This window comes from Botryllus schlosseri, chromosome 2, assembly GCF_051294905.1.
Source record: "Botryllus schlosseri isolate E-star chromosome 2, Bs_hap1, whole genome shotgun sequence".
NCBI lineage: Eukaryota > Metazoa > Chordata > Ascidiacea > Stolidobranchia > Styelidae > Botryllus > Botryllus schlosseri.
Window position 1 is genome coordinate 9,318,750 of NC_137237.1, and position 19,789 is coordinate 9,338,538.

The 19,789-nt window shown below is 43.4% G+C and overlaps 2 protein-coding genes across 3 annotated transcripts in view; one reads left to right on the forward strand and one right to left on the reverse strand.

The window, feature by feature from the left end:
* LOC145433385 (actin, cytoplasmic 3-like) overlaps nucleotides 1-19,789 on the forward strand; it is a 162,346-nt gene that overhangs the window by 24,788 nt on the left and 117,769 nt on the right. The window lies entirely within an intron of this gene.
* On the reverse strand, nucleotides 8,298-12,793 carry LOC145433377 (uncharacterized). Of its 2 annotated transcripts, none has more exons than XM_080310464.1 (2): nucleotides 12,667-12,793; nucleotides 8,298-10,430 (listed from the first exon to the last, which is right to left on the reverse strand). In XM_080310464.1, the coding sequence occupies exons 1-2, from the start codon at nucleotides 12,701-12,703 to the stop codon at nucleotides 8,533-8,535; spliced, it is 1,935 nt and encodes a 644-aa protein (XP_080166590.1). In that variant the 5' UTR covers nucleotides 12,704-12,793; the 3' UTR covers nucleotides 8,298-8,532. The 2 variants fall into 2 exon arrangements, with proteins under 2 accessions (XP_080166590.1, XP_080166591.1); XM_080310465.1 differs by lacking the exon at nucleotides 12,667-12,793 and adding an exon at nucleotides 10,543-10,765.

Below are 19,789 nucleotides of genomic sequence, written 5' to 3' on the forward strand. Positions count from 1 at the left end.
GCACTGGGAACATCGTCAAAATCGCCCTAAAATATGAAAATGGGCATTGTTCCAACACTCGACTTAGAAGACAATGCGGTGTTGATATCGATTATGAGTATAGAAGAGACCAAGTTACTCGGAGTCACCTTGGTCTAGGTCAGTGGTTCCCATCGTGGGCGATATCGCCCCCCAGGGGGCGATTTGTCAGTCCAGGGGGGCGAAAATAGCCAAGGGGGCGATAGGGGGCGAAAACGGACGAAAGGGGCGACAGGGGGGCGATGGCGCGTTGAAATGGCTATATTGTGGTCCATGACCCCAACTGAGATGGGGGGCCCGAGCTCGAAGGGTGCCCACAATTTTTTCGTGAATTAATAATAATTATAGAGTATTCTTTGGAAATTTAGGAAACTTTTTCAAAAAAATTTCGCGCTGCGTGCCATTTCGTGGTCTCATATTTCTTGCTTATTGGATACCCTTCCTCCAAAAAATAATGCGCATGAGATATAGAAATCGGCATCTCGACGTCAGCCATTATCACACCATGACGCACCAAGACATATGAAGTTTCAGGCCATGTAACATGCGATTCCGAGAAGTGTGCCAGAACGACAAAAACCTTGGCGGAAAAGGAATGCCTTCAAGCTGACCGACTTCGATATATATACGATATACAATATACATATATATTTAATTGTCCATAGGTGCCTAAATGGCTGGCGCCAAATGTTCCTGTCCTGGCAATCAGAACCCAACAAAAAATATCTCGTTGAGAAAAATCAATTACCAGTGCAGAAATACAAATTTGACATAGTGTGCATCTTTTAGTTTAGTTCGTATGGGCGAATTGAATATCTTTTGACATAGCAGACAAGCCACGAAATGTCATTACGTAACGAAGTCATTATACCCAAGGGTCCACCCGAATATGTTCAATTATTATTTACGGGCCCTACATTTTCCAAGACACCTCACTCAGCTGTACCGGTAAATCTGAATACATGAGCAGAGAGAGGATAAAAACTTGACAGCATTATATATGCAATTCCCGATCATATTGACCGATTCAATCATCAATGATAGAAATTTTTCGCGCTTAGCGCGAATTAAGCCGGCTAACTAAAGAGTCCAACAATTTGTGCTGAGAAGTAGCGGTAAAGAGGTATCGGGGGAGTAGGGTCTGTGGGGTGCAAAAGTTTGCTTTATCGCCCTATGGAGGGGGGTCAAGACCAACGTATTGGGGGGGGGGCTGACGAAGTGCTGTTACGGTCCTTTGTGAATCAAGTCGGAGAAATCACCATTTTTGTTAGTCAACTCACCAAAATTTAGCTGGAAAAGTGTAATTTCGAGGTCGATCCGAAAAGTTGACCCTTTCTCTTAGTCAACTCGCCGGTGATTTCAGTCTGTATGTCCATTTTTCGGTTCCCAATATTTGGGGGGCGAAGATCGGTGTGGAGTTTGAAAAGGGGGCGATGAGTCGAAAAAGGTTGGGAACCACTGGTCTAGGTGAACAAAGTCTATTTGTGGCTACCATTACCGAAATAGCCGATCACGCAGACGCGGGTATTTCCAGGGCTTTCATTTCAATCACGGATGGAGACCAGGAATCGATCAAACCGTTGAAACCGAATTCACAAATGACACATCACCAAGACAGTCAGCAGATGTCGACTGCGTGGACGCCCAAAAGGATACAACACACTAATATAATTACTATTCCAAGCCTGAACAGGATCGTGTATCAAAAGAATGTGAATTTACACCCGTGACCCGTGTTCCGCCGGTGATATACGGGTGTGAATATACACCCGTGTTACACCAAACCAGCACCTACCTCAGAGCTAAACCACGGTGTAAATCAAATACAATGTTTTAATCCCAATGATGCTTGGTATGAAGGTATGAAGATGAACACAACACGTAGGATTGATAACCGCGATATAATTTCGAGTTGGTCCTGTTGTAGTGTACAGCCTTTAGGTGTGAATACACACTCATTTCGTTAAAGAGTGTAGGCCACACCGTGCAGTATACCGTCTTTATGGTGGTAACTATATGGTTATTGTCGGTAAGCGTTCGTATTATTTTTTCCGCAACTTCATTGGCAATGAAACGATATCACGGTCCACAATTATCACCTTTGCGTACTACGACACCTCGGCAAAAAACTGACAAATCTAAACATTTGCAAAGTAGATAAGAGCTGCCCTACCTCGCAATCGCGCTGCCTCCTCAGTACTTAGCTCTACATAAGTTCCCTAATCCTGTAATGCTATAGAGTGGTAGCGTACATGAAAATACGGATTCCTATTGCCATTCAAACAGTCGCCGCTAGGGATCACCACATTATGATTACACTTGCAAGATGGATACGACGACGCTACTGCTGATGGTGGATTAGCAATCGATAGGGTCAGGAGCCAACGCTCTGATTACCGGTTTGCCAGTCATCTTTCCTTGTTCATGTTCATTTCTTAAACCTATCCATCGTAACCAATTAGCAAGCAATCCTATGCCGACAAAACCGATTATCATATAAGCCCCATGATGTAGCATTGCAAAAGGGATTTTATTGCCAGGTTGACTGAATCGTCGATCATACCATCCGATTGATTGCTTATCCTTATAGAATATGCTAATACAAACCCCAAATGATTGATTGCTAAGCTGCATTTTCAAATGCCGCATGTATTTGCATATTGTGATACCGTGTGTATTGCGAAATGGCCCGGAATTTGTGTGTGTCCTATCTCCAGCATGCTATATTTCCTGTATTCTTAGTCGCCGCGGCTCTGCACCGGTCATCACAGCATCGTAATCGTCTCTGTAGAAGAATTTCTCGTGAAGATCAATAAACTAATGAATTTTTCAGAGTCATACGATCTATTTTTCATGAATTTAAAAATGCAAAATAGGCGTAAATGCACATTCCGTAGTAGTTTCCATCGTAATGAGTATCGAATATTCACTGGATTATCAACTTAGTAGACCTCGATTGGCGTTGAATTGAAATTATTCATGCGAACGAAGTGAGTTCAAGAAAATGGAAATTGCACTCTAAGGAAGCAATCAAGGAAGTGTACCATATTACGATTAGGCCTACCCATGGTGGCAGTAGTTCATCAATTATAGCCTACACCGAATGATTTAGAATCGAACTCGTTTCGTATAATATAATAGATTGTCACGGTGATAAAACCTTATTGCGAATATCACGTATCACGTATATAATCGCACATTATGCATCTTATTGACACAGGGGTCTTATCTGTGTCGTGTAGCGTCGTAAACCGAATCTTCAGTAAGCTCTATTTGTAACGCCGGTGTGTTATATCTGTTCCAGATTATTCATTCCTGATTTTCATAGGAGACCAACGATACTGTCCGATGGTTGAACATAAGACTCTTTCTGAGTGTTTGCCTTTGTCATTTTATATTTCGGGGTAATGATAAAGGACAGTAATTTTTTACAATTATACCGAGTGTTATTTGTAGCATTTGAAGATTTATCGGCATGAGCCAAGGTTCTATAAGTAATTTCGATACTGAAATCTTAACAACTCGCTTTGATCTAGCCTTATATGTCACCTATTTCTTCTGTCTGTCTGTACTATCGGTGCAAAGTTGTTTAGCGCTATCGCAATTCGACTACTATAAATGAAATCTTGAAGAATCCTACTCAAAAGCTATTTCATTCGTTTCCAGCATGTTACTATTTAAAAGGATAAAAAAATGTGTTGGTGATTCTCCATAATCTATATCAACGATGAAGGACACCTTTCTTCGACCTCAAGCTATAGTGCCTGCGCCTAAGCATCCTTGGAAGCATCGAACAAAGTGCAGTAGGGGAATAACTGTACGTGACTCCGTGAATGCCGTGACATTGAACTGCTAAGCATAAAATTGATGGTTCTTAAAAATTTCGCAATCGTATAGGATGCTTGAACGATCACACAGCATATTCAGTTTGGAAGCAGGCTCCATCCATGCGAATACATGCCATGGCATTCGATATTCAGATCGATGTCAAGCTCGAAACCATAATATGAGTAATTCCATTTGAACGGTCTGCGCGCCACGAAGATTGTCAGGTGTCTGGCCAATTGTGAAATACCGGTTTACGGCGTCAGTTGAGCAAAACCGAGGGTGACCGGGGTGGCATTACGGGAGTATGAGCTAAATAAAATGATGATTACTGAAGTTACTGTCGTGGCGCAAATAACCGTATAAGCGTTGTTTGTGTGTGAATAAAAACAAAGGAGCTGTTTGGTCGCACACGGTCTGCAAATTAAGGGGACCAGCAAGTTTGCATTTTCTCGCATAATTACATATAGGATTACATTCAAAACAAATGCTGTTTTAAAATGTTTTAAACAGTGTTTAAAATAGAATGAAAATGACTCGACTTGACTCGAATCAAAACTATAAAAGTGAGATTGACTTGTGACCAGGGCTTTGGAGCCGGAGCCGGATCCCGGAGCCGGAGCCCCGGAGCCGTGCATTTTCACCGGAGCTGGAACCGGAGCCGGAGCTCTACATAAAATTCAGCCGGAGCCGGAGCTGGAGCCCGTTATTTGAGGAGTAGCTCCGGCTCCGACCTATTTCATAAGATTAGGCTTACCATACGTCCTCGTTTAAGAGGATTTGTCCTCTTTTTTGACTTTTTTGAAAGTGTCCTCGGAGGACGCCCGTTTGTCCTCTTTTTTGAAAATTTAGGTCAGATTTAGAGCAAATTGCGAGTGATATGCCGCAAATTATCACAGAAGTGAAGCTCCGGCGGGTATTTCGGAGTGAAAAACGGTGATTTTAGCTCTGAGCGAAAAGATGACCTTTTTTTTTTAGTCATCCACCTGATTTTGAGCTCTGAGCGGAGAAGATGAGCTTTTTTTGGGGGGGGGGAAAGTCACCGGTTTTTGAGAATTCTACTAAGTTGCAAATTTTGAAAAAGTGTCCTCTTTTTAGATTTCCAAGATATGGTAAGCCTACATAAGATGCCATTGTATATATATGCAACAAACACATCTGCTGATTTATCATAATTGAACAGCAGGCCTGCATGTGCACAGCAATGGCATAGACCATAGAGTAAAGTGCGTTCTAGTGCAACTATGATGTTGTCGACAATTGACAAGTATTCAGTATGACGTCACAAGCCAGCACGGCGGCACCTATATGTCTTCGTTGCTACATCGGATGTTACTGACGGCTGACAGACTCGAGATTACTCTAGATAACTAACCTATGGGTAGATTAGTAATCTATATAGACCAGGAATGGCCAACCTTTTCGGCTAAAGGGGCACATGCAATTGACGAACGAGTGTGCGGTCCACTAGCCGCGCCATGCGGGTAAATTTTCTAAGTTTATAAATAAACTAGGTCAATAATATTATTACTTGAGTATTGCGGGTCTATTTAATACCGCCCGCTAGACTCAGTTTGCAAGGACACGACTATTCGGCGTCTGGCCACATCGATATCGAAGGTCTCCGATAATATGCGACAATAATGTTGTGCCTACATTTCACCGTCGACGATCATTATGCGAGCGCAAACGCGAAAAGACTTTCTCGCGTAATTGCGAATACAGTTACACTCAATCGGGTAAATTGGGCGTTTTTTTTATTGTCCGTAGGGGGTAGGCTACCAAGCAAGAAATCGTGTGACAATTAAACACGCGAAGCGTGAAGAAAAATTTCGCTACTATTTTAGTTTATTGTAATGTACGACGATTTATTGAAAATGTGACTGGACCCTGGATCTGCCAATGCGTCGCAACTGATATTTTAGTCATCAACATCCCAAGTGTCGCAGCCAGAATTGTAATTTTTGGTTGGCATTGCAAGTTCACAATCTGAGCAATTCATTTTCGATAACATAATAGTAAATTACCTCGCGGGCCACGTAAAACCTCTCGCGGGCCACATCTAGTTCTAGATATCCCTGTGTGAACGGAATCACGCCGACCCGCTACCCAAATTATATTCATCGATACTTTCGTGAAAGCATACATGTAACCCCGTAACCACTGCGCGCGAAGCGCGACGAAAATTCTGGGCTTTATCCAACTTTTATGAAAATTAAATGTTGATGCTCCGTGAAAACAGCCCCGAAATTCTTCAGGCTATCTTCCTGATGGGAAGATTGAACTACTTCTACTTGACAAACTGAAAATAGCGAAAAGTAAGTAAGTAGATCACAAAATATTACGAAGTAGAAGTAGAAGTAGCGAAAATCAGATCTAATTGAGTAAGTACCAGAAGTAGAGGGAAACTACTTGAGTACTTCGAAAAAGTAGAAGTACTTCGTTACTGACCACCTCTGAATGTCGTTTGTGGTAATCATAGTGTTTGTCGACTACAATGGTCATTTACACCAGGCTGATATTTCTTATTTTTGATTCCGTAACTGCCGAGATGTAGCACGGCACAATTCTAGGCTTGTAGGACACCGCTTATGCCAGTGGTTGCCAACTCAAAACGGGTCTCGGGCTACTTCTCTCAAATTTCGTAGAGGACGCAGGCCACATGAAATCAATATTGCGACTAATTAGGCCACATAGTTGAACAACGACGCTATCTCGTCACGTACCCAATCTAATGAATTGATATCTTTGTAAATTTTGGGTACTGGACTTATCGAACGCCTTGAAATCCTAATTAAGGATTGCACCGTGTGTTGATTGATCAGAGTGAACCAGACATGGCGGCGCCTGTATGACAACGCTATTCTCAAATCCACATTGTCTTCGTCATTATCGGCGAGAAAGGGCTTTGAAGTGACATTGCTGTCGTTAAAATACATTCACTATATACGATTTATTCCTTGTATTTGGATAAATGGGTGAATAATGTATCGACTCAGCAATCCGGCCCGCCAAGTACTTAATTTTCCTATATCCGGCCTGTCGACTGGAGAAGTTGCCCGCCCCTGATTTAAGTGGTGTATGCCTGTAAACCTAGTTTCGGCTTCAAGTTTGAATCTGCCCAAAAGCTTGAAACAGGCATCGTCTAACTTCTTCAGCAACACTGAAGCAAGCATCATCTGATTGTTCGCTAGGCGTTCTCCTTTTTTCCGCGAACTCTCCGAACAATCGGCCTTGACGGCTATTTCGGAGTGCTTCCATTGCCATGTTAACATATTAATTCGAGTTTTTGGAATCAGCGCGACACTATAGCTTTCGATTGAGACCTGTTTCATTAAATTTTAGCTCACGGGACGCCAGCTATATAGGACTACCAATTACATTTCTTCTAGCCGACTGTGTACACTGTGCCGAGCGAGAAAGTGTAATCGTGATGCGTACGGCTTCTTGATCGGTAGGTCGTGTGTTCGATCCCCGGCCGGGTCAGACCAATGACTCGAAAACTGGTATCAGCGGTTATCCCGCTAGGCGGTCAGCAATGGCGGATGAGAAAAAAACGGGGGTGCAGACTAGTTGATCTTACTATGAAGTCCGTATCGCATCTCCGTCGCCTAAACATCTCGGTTGTGCAGGCGAAAAAGAATACAATCTCTCTCTCTCTCTCTCTCACTGTGCAGCTTCATTTTGCCGCCCCTGGCGCAGAGCCAGAACCGCCAAGTGGCTGCTACGCCACTGCCTACACGACTGGATTATCTATTATAAATGGACGCTGACGCTGTATATTAAAATTCATGTGCTGTGAGTGAAGACTATCGTGCAGAGTAAGTGATTTTACACTGCATATTAATATAACAGATGATTTGGCAACCCAAAAGCGGTAAGATTGGCTCGATTTCAAGACCAAAAGAAGTCGGGAACTATAAAACTAGAACAGCATAAATGTGACGTGTCTATAGCCCCATAATTTCAACATTATCTGGCCTGCAAGTTGTAGGCTCTTGTTCCGATGTGCATACCTTCGTATGAACCTACGACCAATATTCAAGTAAACATGTTACACCCCGTGTTTTGTCTCCATGAAAAATAACAATGCGTATTCCATCCACACATTAAGTACCCATGACAAGTATTCGTGTAAATGAGGTGTATATGACATTACATGCAATGTATCGGTGTGTACAAACATCGGGGAATAAGGCTGGCTTCGATCCACATACAACATTGTCATAGCCGGTAATTTTGATGTAGATCGAATGTCATCATGCAAATTCCCCAGCAGAAGATGCCATGTAGTAACTTCGATTGGAATAAGGATTTAAAGAGTATTAGAAGAACGCAGAGCGGACTCGAGCCAGCAACCTTCGTGTTGCAGCTGCGGATCGGCGTACCGCTATCGCCGCCTCGCCACACGCGTAAACGATGTAATTCTAGCCAAACAAAAAACAGACGCGATAGTGTCATGTATACGTCTATAAACTTGAATTTAGGCAAGCCACTTCAATACTAACATTACGAACTAACATGGAAAAGAGTTTTAGTCAGGCAGCGTCTTGGAATAAATTTTCATGAAACACCATCTCCAGATCGAGAAAAAATAGTTCCCGTGGTTCGTGACTGGTTTCAACATCGAAACTACTGCCCAGTGCTCATGTACCCATTCACTCTCCGTCACAGCTATAGAAAGTGTTGTCAGCGTTTCAAAATACATAACTCCAGAACTTGCTTGCTATCGTAACACAAAAGCGCGGTTCTGCCACTGCGCGTCACGGTCGTAAGCTGCGAAGAATATTTGGCGCAGAACTCCCACCCTTCGATCAGCGCCTCGTGAAAGCGTTTGTCACCTGCGTATCGGACTATGAGTTGACGCTCCCTCTTGGACTTACAAACCAGATCGCTCTTCCCGTCAAAGTTAAAATCTCCCTGAAGTAAAACACCGCCGCCGCACCGATCGAAGGATCCGGACCACACTTTTTTAAATCCGGAATTGCTACCATACGATAATTGGTACACTCCGTACGCGTCTAAGCAAACAATGTCCAGACGGCCGTCGCCACTAAAGTCTCCGAATACCCAATTTTCCGTTGTAAAAGCGACGTTACATACGTCGTCTATGGCTAAGGTCGTTCTCGATGTAGCGAAAATGGCACCTTCGTTGCATTTTCTCGGACCGCAAGGTTCGGTCTCGACAGACGAAGAACATTTACCGCCGGTACACGTCCTTTTTCTGTACCCTTCACAAGTAGCAGAACATTGAGACCACGGCCCGAACGTTTTCTGGTCAGCGAAACAAGTGTCTAAATCGCATTTTCGCATTTCAACTTCTTTCAGCGACGACGTGCCGCATGCGGCGACTGCAATATTCACTTCATTTTTACATAATCGCGCTCGAGACTGCAAGCCGGTCCCGCAAGTCTCTTGACACGCAGACCAGTTGCTCCAATCATGCCACAATCCGTTCTTCTTGCAAATCGGCACGTAACATTTCTTTATCGTGCTTGTCTGCCATCCGGGGCAAGCGTTTGGGCCGTTCAGACAATATCTATACTGAAATGATATACTTGAACCATCGTTCGTACATGTCTCTTGACAAGGACCAGCTGGACCCCACTGACTCCACTCTCCTCCCGGGCAACGTGGCATTGCACAGTCCGATATTTCGAATGAGTCTCCTTTGCAATATTGTGAATATTTGTTTTCTTGGGATACGCAGTATCGATATCGAGTCTTCTTACCTACTCCGCACGTTTCATCACATCTGCTCCAACTCGACCACGCATTCCATTGTAATGCTGCACCAGAAGTGACATTAGAACACTTATATAAAGCGTTCAATTCATAAATATCTTCAGCAGAGAAATCGCGCCCCCCTACCACTTCGCCGGTGAAAGACTTTATAACATCTACATAGCGTTTTGTTGAAAAACTGTCCCCGGTGTAATGCATAATTGAACCGAAATCATACTTCGAGTTGAAATCTTGAACCTCATACCTTAATTTCTTTCTAAAATTGTGTTTTTGTGTCTCCATAATATTTGCCCAATCAATTTCTACGTACGCATCTCGGTCTGGGCGCGCCTGTTCATGGTAGAATCCAAGTGCGTGCACAATCTCGTGCTTTATCACAGGTAGACCGCATATTGGATTCAATCTGATAACCCCCGCTTTGGCTTCGTCCAATAATAATCGGCCTATGTTGGCTGAACACTTCACGTCCTTTTGAAATTTCAAATGCATACCTATATGTCCGCTCGTGATCTTTTCGAATTTTATGCAACTAAAAGCTTCAATAGAGGCTAATGACTGCATAATCAAGTACTCCTGATCATCCACGAGATTACTTGCCAAATCATATTTAACAACATATTTCCCTCCAACGATTTGACGGTCGTGGATTCTGTGTCCCTTGACAGCGGATCCTACAAACGTAGCAAAGTCTTCTTCTGTAGATATGTAACCATACTCCTCCATCATGTTTGGTACTTCAAACTCTTCAAATTGAATGTCGCCTTGGAAAATGCCCTCCTGCGCACAAGCACATTCTGCCGGACAGCCTGTTTCGTCGGCGGCGAATCCAAATGGACATTGTTCTGAACAGAGCGTAACATCAAAACTACAACGAGACATAGCGCACATATATACATCTTGGACAGAAGGGGATGGTATGTCACAGCTAAAATCGGAATTGGTATCGATGTTTACAGTTCTTGCCGAGTTGGACGTCGAAAAGATGGCGATCGCAGCAGCACTGCCGCATAGCAATATGCTTACAACTAAAATCTTCGCATTCGTGCTCAGAATCGCCGGCGGATGACCATGTTTGTTTTTCAACGATGCACGAGTTGAGTGCTTGTTTGCAGTTTTCGTCATAGCCTTTTAGTTTGAGCATGCACTACATACATAGCTAGAGAAGTGAAAAAGATAGCATACCGTTAAAAAGTGACAGTCAAGCTTTTCAAGTAGCAGTAGCAGTTTCCTGCTAATCCAAATCACAGTTAACAGAATAGCACTTAAGCATACACACTACACAGCCTTCACATTCAGTTCATTTATCCCTGTAGTTCCCTGGTGTGTTTCATTATTCGAGAAACCAGATCCACTACAGTGGAGTCTCAACCAGACCACATCACATTCGTGACAATAGCAGTCTAAGCTTATCCTCAACCACGACCCGATTTGAGTGAATGACATATGCGGATGCAAAATTAGATCCAAATTTGTCATGAAGGGCATTGGGGGCATTGGGCATAGGCGCCGAACCTGGGTATGCAAGGTATGCCAGGCATACCTAGACATTTTTTTAGGTATGCGGCATACCTAGAATTCGGTTTGGCATGAATCGGCATAAGCCCCGATAGTGATATTTAGAATGAATCGCAATGTATTTCCGTTTACGACATTACCTGCTGCCGCTTATGTGAGCGAGGTAACCCGTTGCGCGCGGCCAATTAGCGGCAAGCGCGTTGCCAATTAGCGAGATTTGTCTGTGCACAATGTAACGCGACGCGACGCGATCTCCCGCTGAGATGATCACGAAATTGTGTCATTGATTGCCGTGCGCTCGGCAATCATCGCTTGGGACGCTTGCCTGATTTGTCGCGTCTCCGACAAGCCTAGTTTCACTCGCTTGAGCATTATGAACAATCACATCAGCAGTAGGCCCAGTGCCATCGCTGCCTGCACTATCGCATGTGCATTGGCGCACGCGATATTATCGCTTGCCTACACAATCGCATCTGCAATAGGCCTGGTACGAGAGATATCATCGCTGGCCAACTGTCGCGTCTAGAGCCGAGCATGCGTTGGCTCCCATCTCTCGAGCCTAGCATGCGTTGCCTCCAATCTTTCGATGGCTTGGTGACAATGCCGTTAGGTGTTTGTTGGTTAGCGATTGTAATTAAAGAGCGACATCGCTGAACTGAATGATAACGAATGTCCGCAGACATGTGCGATTGTGAGTGCGCCGTGCATGCGTAAGTGAATTCCGCTAATACCTAAACATAACCATCAAAAGATGTGTGTCAACTGTCAAGGTTTGAGTTGTAAAAGACGAGAAAGGTTTGAACAACCTAAAATCGGTGCCATTATAGAACAGATTCCAAAACAACTCGGACATTTTGCCTTGCGCAAATCGTCGCCGAGGTTACGTAATACGCGTTGATAAGCGGCGTATTTAATTGTTCGCTAGCGATCAGGGACTCGCTAATTGACAGCACTTCCGGACTCGTTGACAAGCTTATCATACGCGCAAGTTTGTTAACACGAAGATATTGCATAATCGGCATTTATGCATGCACTTAACCCTCATGGAATTGATGCTACATTATCCCTAATTATCAATTCCGTCAGATCATGACGTCATTCCTTTGTGACGTCATCGAACTCGCATACCTAAGGAAAATTAGCGTTCGGCGCCTATGGCATTGGGCACTTCTGTAACTATACTCCATTACCGGATTTTCTTCAGGCTTATAGAAAGATGAACAGAAAAGTTTTAAGGCTAGGCTAGACGACTCTGCCTGTATGATCATAACTTCAATCATAATTAATGGTTAATTAGTTTACAGTTGTGGTTTGATATCGGCGAGTTTAGAAGTAATTATTTTTAAACTTAAGAATACATTTGCACTTTTTCGACTAGATTAGCGGTCAATTGTGACGCAGGCTATACCTCCAATATAACTGCTAAAAAGTAACAGTTGAAAATCACAGTGAAAATCCCGAAAATAGCAGTTCGTAACTGCTACTGCAAAATATCGCTTAAACGCAGCTCTTGTAGGCAGGCCCACGGTACCGTATACCGGTACATCTATGTTCTACACGAACCTGTACCACCGACGTCTATAAATGTCGAGTGTGGCATTATGGAATGTGACTAGTCACATTCTATAGTGGCATCTATATCGGAGATTCATTTTTTTCTACTCCCTCCACCAGAATCGAACGGGTACACAGCCTCCAAAACTCACTTAGGTTACAGCACCACAGCAGTATGTTTATGCTCTTCGCCAAAGAATGTAGGACAATAAGTGTGGGGAATTGTTTCGTCACACCATTGTTGCACAGCGGCAGCCATTTGGTCAGAAAATACCAAAAACAAGCAGCATGAGCCTGTTAGTGCGGCAATAGTTTACGGTACCATTAACTATAGATAACTAGTTAGTTATCTATATATTAGCAGTAACATTATCGAATGTAAACAATGTTTACTAAATTAAAATAAGGTCAGGCTCCGGACTTTGACGAAAAATCACCCTCAACATCTGAAATCTGCATTGTTAAAAAAATCGGATTACTGCAAAACAATGATCCATTGCGGCTCTCCGACTGTTCGGACAATGTCGATATTTCATACTTGGAGGGCGGATACTGGGTAGGGCTGGGCACAATGATTCGAGTACTCGAATCTGAATCGAGTATTAATTTTGATGATTCGAGTCGAGTAGTAAAAGACAATTTTTTCGAGTACTGAAATTATACGCTCCTCGCAACTGAAAGTTAATTTACTAACGAGAGTTATAGTTTTGGTAATATTTTCCAACGAGGAAGCATTAAAACCTTGATTGGCGGCATCTCAGCATACGAGACATAGTACAAAGCTAGGAACGTTACTGGAACTAACACATTTCCGAAGTCCTGATCATCCCACCACATTGTCAAGAAGTGCAATGAAATCGGGATGGTCGAAAAAATACCAAAGCATCTTCAATGTGACGGATAAGAGGCATTATGTTCTTCGTGGTGACGTAAAAGATACATATTTTAACTTTGACATAATACATTCGGTTGTGACGTCATAATGAGTGATACTCGAATACTCGACTCGACTCGGAGCATTTTACGTGATTCAGAATCGAATCACCCAGGTACTCGATTCTGCCCAGCCCTAATACTGGGTGGTTTGGTACCTGATCATATTTTAATTTATATTTCCTGTTCAATGTGTGGTATTCGCCTCAGCCGATATGACTATATTTTCTAAAATATGCTCATTTTCTCTTAGCCTACTAATTTTATTTAAACGCAGGCCTGCAGCGACAAGAAAATTTTCAAGTTCAACAAACAACCAACGAAATGATTTCGCGCCCCTTCAAGATCCTCCCGATTGGAGGTTGGGGGGGGGGAGGATGCGACAGTTACGGCCCTTGAAAATCGTATGACTGTTCTGTACTTCCGCTACTGTTCCACGCATAGATGTTGGTACTACCAGTCCATCAACTCGTCGCGATCGTCGTGGTCCTTGGGTTTGGAATGCGCCAGGTTTCAATTTCTATTGATTCTAGAAATGTACAACATCGAAAAGCAGGACAGCTGAGGATCTTCCCAATAGAACGGCGAGACAAGCGAACTCTTCATGACTTGATTCGCACCGAAGTAGAACTGGGCACAATCATTCATACCGATGAATGGCGCGGCTTCTGTGGTCTGAGCAGTATCGGATATCATCACGATACTGTTACTCACACCGGTAGCTTTGTGGCGCCTGATTCTGGTGCGCATACTCAGTGTATCGAGACATCTTGGGGTCCGCTCAAAAATAATATACTAGGTATGATGCGAGGGACGTCCCCGGCGTTGTTTCCCTCGCATTTAGCGGAGGCTTGGTTTCGTTCCCTTACTTTGGATCGATGGGATGTGTATAATCTGTCGATTGAGACGATACCCCAGGAATACCCAACGCATAGTGGCTGATAGTCCTACCCGAAAAAGCAAGAGAGCTTGGGAACGAGAGTGAGAACCACTGGCTTATAGACTCTATCCAGTCTAAGGCGAGATAAGCGGACACTAATGGCTTATTCTTGCCCAGAGTGAACTGGGTACAATCAGTAGCCCTTCTTTGGGCTACCCCTAATTTTTGGTGGCAATGCTGCAAGCCCTCCCGTGGCGCCACTGTTACGCTCGAATCGAGCTACCGATTGCAACGCACATGTAGAAGTAACGGTGGAAGTAGCAAGTGGAAATAGAAATGGAAGTAGGAAGTAGCAAGTGGAAGTAGAAATGGAAGTAGGAAGTAGCACGTGGAAGTAGAAAATGGAAGTAGGAAGTAGCACGTGGAAGTAGAAATGGAATAGCACGGGGAACTAGAAGCTCAAGGCTCACAAAAGTACTTGAGTAAGTGGTTTATAAAAGCAAAATTGGTTGAGGCTATTATCAGTTAATCGGAAGTGGCTGCTTTCGAAGTAGTGTTGCCTAATATACTGTTGAACGGCGAAATCTATTTGAGTACAGCGAAAAAGTATAAGTATAAGACAACACGCTGCTTATATGTGCTCGGCGGCTGTCGGATTACCGACTAAATACTGTTCTACTATTCAGGTTCCTTCATCGCTTGCTGAACGCACTAGAACCAAACGATGTAGATTACGTCAAGAACCGAGCGAGATAGTGTAATGGTGATTTGTCCGGCTTTTCGATCGTGGGTTCGATTCCCCTCAAGGGTAATGGTGGACTTGTGTGGGCTGATCAGATGCCAAGTTTAAAACGCCGAGACGGCCTGCAAGCAAGCGTAGCGAAATCGATTTGAATGCACCGAAGAAGCAAAAATACTATGAATTTGAATAGTTCTAAGGACGCAAAAACAGTTTTCTCGGCACCAGGTTCAATTCAGCAAGTTGCTACTGCAAATCATCGGTTTAACACATGACGTCGCAACCTTTTCCCGAATCCGAGTGAGCGAAATAACTTCAGCAATAACATCTGCACTTTTTTTGGAAAATATATTTCATTCGCACAAACTAACTTAAAATTGTTTTGCAAAAAGAAGATGACGATACTTAACAAAATTTTGTCAAGATGTGCAACAAATTGGCTAGTCTAGCTTAACCTTAAGCCATCAATCGTATCATTAAAAAGCAACTCTTTTCCATCGTTTTGATGTCAGCTATTTCACTAAAACCCTTGTCGGCCAAACAAATTTTTGGGTTTTGTACAAGAACGTCTACTAGTGCTTGGATGGCCAGGTATTAAAAACTGTTCTGCACTCCTATCCAAAATGCAGCGTATGTACCGAGAGTGAAAAATGCTTGCTGGCAAAAATCGTTTTTGAGAGATGACACGAAGGTCCCGGGGGTTTCAGTTTGTCGAAACGGTGAAAAATCCTCATGTTTGTGTTGAGTCTTTTGCCTGATATCTTGGAAAATAAGGTCAGAAACGATCAAGGAGAGTAGGCACATTGGAGCTCGCTAGATACGTTGCTAAAACTTGTGTTCAGTTTTTTATACGATTTCCCATTTTGTCTCGTGAGTAAATGAGAAGAGCAATGAAAGTCACGATATCGTGTGTTCGGCTCTTTAGCTTTAAAGTTCATAACAGTTTATTGACCTTAAACCAGCTTTTCAGACTACGACCAAAGTTTGAGTTTTTGTGGCATCTCGCGACCCGAGCCTCACCCACGAACAAGAATTCACTTTTAATATTACATTAGTATGCTACGATTTTACGGACATGTATGACATATAGAACGCGCACAGCACAATTCTACCAAGCACAGCTCTACGAAACATGTCTGACGCACGCGATTTCAAATGAGGGTGAATTAAATTCCTCTGCGCGTCTCATTTGTACTACAGTCTACTCAGGTTGCAAGAATGGGACTATTCGGTGCAGACTGCCGACAATGGAGCATATCCCTATCGAAAGGTTTGGTCATCCAGCGACGGTCATTTTTGGCCAAGGTTTTGTCGCCACTGATGTTTTGGCTCTGCATTTTATCAGCGGTGTGTTGGCCAGAACTTCACGTCTTCATGTGCCCCGACGCAGAAGGGTTTGGCCTCGAAATGAATCAGCATCATAGGCCTGAGCTCGTTCGCTGCACACCCATACACTAGTTCATTCTAACGGTTTTCGACCATGATTTCCAGAAAAAACCAGTCGGACAAATTTTGTCACGAATTCAGACCAAAGGTCGGCAGATTCTCATGATCAAGCTATATTTTCTGCGTGTCTCGCTTATTGGCTTTAGTTGGATATCTAAAAACTATCGCCGGATATTTTTCAATAAATTTCACAAATAGCATATTACATACATATCTAAAAAATAGCTCTGACACCGCGTCAACTCAAAATTATACCCTTTAAGGCCCATACTTTAATAACACTTGAAGGGGTAAAAAATTTCGTTACAGTAACTCATAAATGTGAGTCTGTGTGTATGTGTGTATGTGTGTATGTGAGTCTGTGAGTCGGTATTTACTACTATCCTCGTGCCTCGCACTAATCGAACAGTTATTACGATATTATGATGATTGTTCAGCGAAAGAAAGCAGAAAGTCAATTTGACGTCATTTTTCCAGCCTGTCGCCGGCTCAGACGGGCTGATACACTGAATATCTCTCACTACACCGGCTTTCAAACCAGGCTTTTCGTTACGTATCAATTATAGTGCGATAATATTAATTCACTATACGGTTTGTGAGAGACTAAGTTATTGTTAAAGCTACGATTAGTGGTGCGTCGTAAGTCAAACAAGTTTTTACAATTGCGTCGCAACTACAAAAGTTAGGGGGGCACTGCCTTGAATTTCCGATTAGGTTTATTTGAATTATTTCACGTCAGAAATATTAACAATTATTGACGATTTTCATTTGCACCACCTTCGTCATTCGCACTGCAATATTTTTTCATTCGCACAAGTGCGTACCATCCCACGGGTTGAAAAGCACTGCATATAAGAGCCAGGGCATGCTGGTATGGTATGGAATGGAATGGAAATGTTCCATACTCCATACCCGCCCCAATCGTTTCATACCATACTTAACAATTTTCCATACCATAGCAACATTCTTCAATACCATATTTCATACTTTTTCCATACTTTCGCAACTTGCCCAACCTCTCAAGTGATAATCTATTTTTGATGCGTGGAAATGTCCCGGCGTTTAAATTTTAAATATATTGGATGAAATTATCCATTTAAACAGCCCTGATGCATCAATGTTTCTTTATATCATATGTCGTCAGTGATGTAGGTTGCCTAATCATCGAAGAGGGAGCGTATAATATATACACACGGGATTAGTTGGAAATCACGACAGAACAGTGGTTCCCAACCGGGGGGAATTCCCCCCTTGGTGGGAATTTTGAAATTTTTAGGGAGGAATTTTGCTTTAGAATTGTAACGGATTTACCAACTGTTTCGTTTCCGAACTGTCAAGTAGTCAACTAGTTATTTCCGAGCGCATGTTCTTTTTGGCTGTTAACGCAATAAATACGCTTGATTTACAGAGTTGAGTAAAACTGTATTCGCAATGATGAAAGGACGGTATTTTTTAGTCTCGCTCGAAGCCGTAAGGATTCACCGGTCTAGAGTTGCGCAGTAGGCTAGTGCGGGACCATTAGTCACGTGCATATCCGCGCAAGGACACATCACGACATATAAACGTTTCGCAAAATCTTCGAAACCGTAAAGTGTGCTCCGAGAAAGATCGACGGGGACAACACTTAGAATCCAAAATGACCGAAAAATGTTTACCGAAACCGTCGATGTTGACCTAACTGCGCGGCTCCGAAATAACGGCTACGAATAGTCCTGCTCTTAAATCGGAGACCAACGGTACAAATGTGACCCGACGAGGAAAACGCATCACCCAATCAAGAAATACGAATTTGGAATCTTTCGAGTAGCCTATAGCGACAATTTTATCGGAGGTCACGAAATAACATCATGCTTCAACTAAGTGGAAAATTATTTGATCGTCGATTCTATAGACCGATTGACTCTTTCGTCAATTCAATTAAAAGTACCTGTCTACAGGCTCACTCAAGAAATATAAAGTGAAGACACCAATTATATTGTTGATAAAATCATGCTTTGTAAGTTATGTCTGTACCGTAGCAAGTCATGATGACGTGGTAAGGCTAAAAAGTACCCTCCTTACACATGAGAAGTTTGGTACCTATGATGAAAATTGAGAAGCAGATAAAGCGGATGTAATATTACGACGAATGTCTTTTGCAGACCAGACAACAGACCGGCTTAAACGACCGAGAACCGCCTACACTATGTTTCAAACTTTGGAATTGGAGAAGGAATTTCACTTTAACCAATATCTGACGAGGCGCAGAAGAATCGAGATCGCTCAAGATCTCAGTCTCACCGAGCGACAAATCAAAATCTGGTTTCAGAACCGAAGAATGAAATGGAAAAAGTCGAACACATATTGTGTGTGACTTGTTCAGATGAAAAATATATCCCAACGCGTGGTCTGCTCGTTATTGCAACTGTAGGTTGAGGTGGGGTGTTAGGGTTGGGTAGGGTAGGGGGAGGGAGACATCAGGGTTCGGGGAGTGGGACATTGGGTTCGGGTAGGATACTAGGGTTGGGGGAGGTGGGATAGTAGGGTTGGTGGAGGTGGGATATCAGGGTTAGGGTTAGGGTTAGGATATTGGGGTTGCCGGAGGTGGGATATTAGGGTTGTTGGAGGGGGGATATTAGGGTTGGGGTATGATATTAGGGTTAGGTTTAGGATATTAGGGTTGGGGGAGGGGGGATATTAGGGTTGGGGGAGGGGGGATATTAGGGTTGCCGGAGGTGGGATATTAGGGTTAGGGTTAGGATATTAGGGTTGCCGGAGGTGGGATATTAGGGTTGGGGCGGGGGGATATTAAGGTTGGGGTAGGATATTAGGGTTGGGGGAGGGGGATATTAGGGTTGCCGGAGGTGGGATATTAGGGTTGCCAAAATTGTTCGAGGGCCGCATTCACCGAGGTCCAGAGTAGTCGAAAAACACCATGAATACCATAACAAGTAGACCACGCGTGCTTGATATACAAAATTTCCCCAGGGCCGGGTTCCCCGAGATCCGGGTTCTCCGAGGGCCGGGTTCTCCGAGGTCCGGGTTCTCCGAGGGCCGAGTTTGTAAGGCCGGGTTCTCCAAGGTCCGGGTTCTCTGGTAATCGCCGGGGCACTCACAGAAGAATGAAGACATGGCAATTTGTGTGCGCGTCTCAC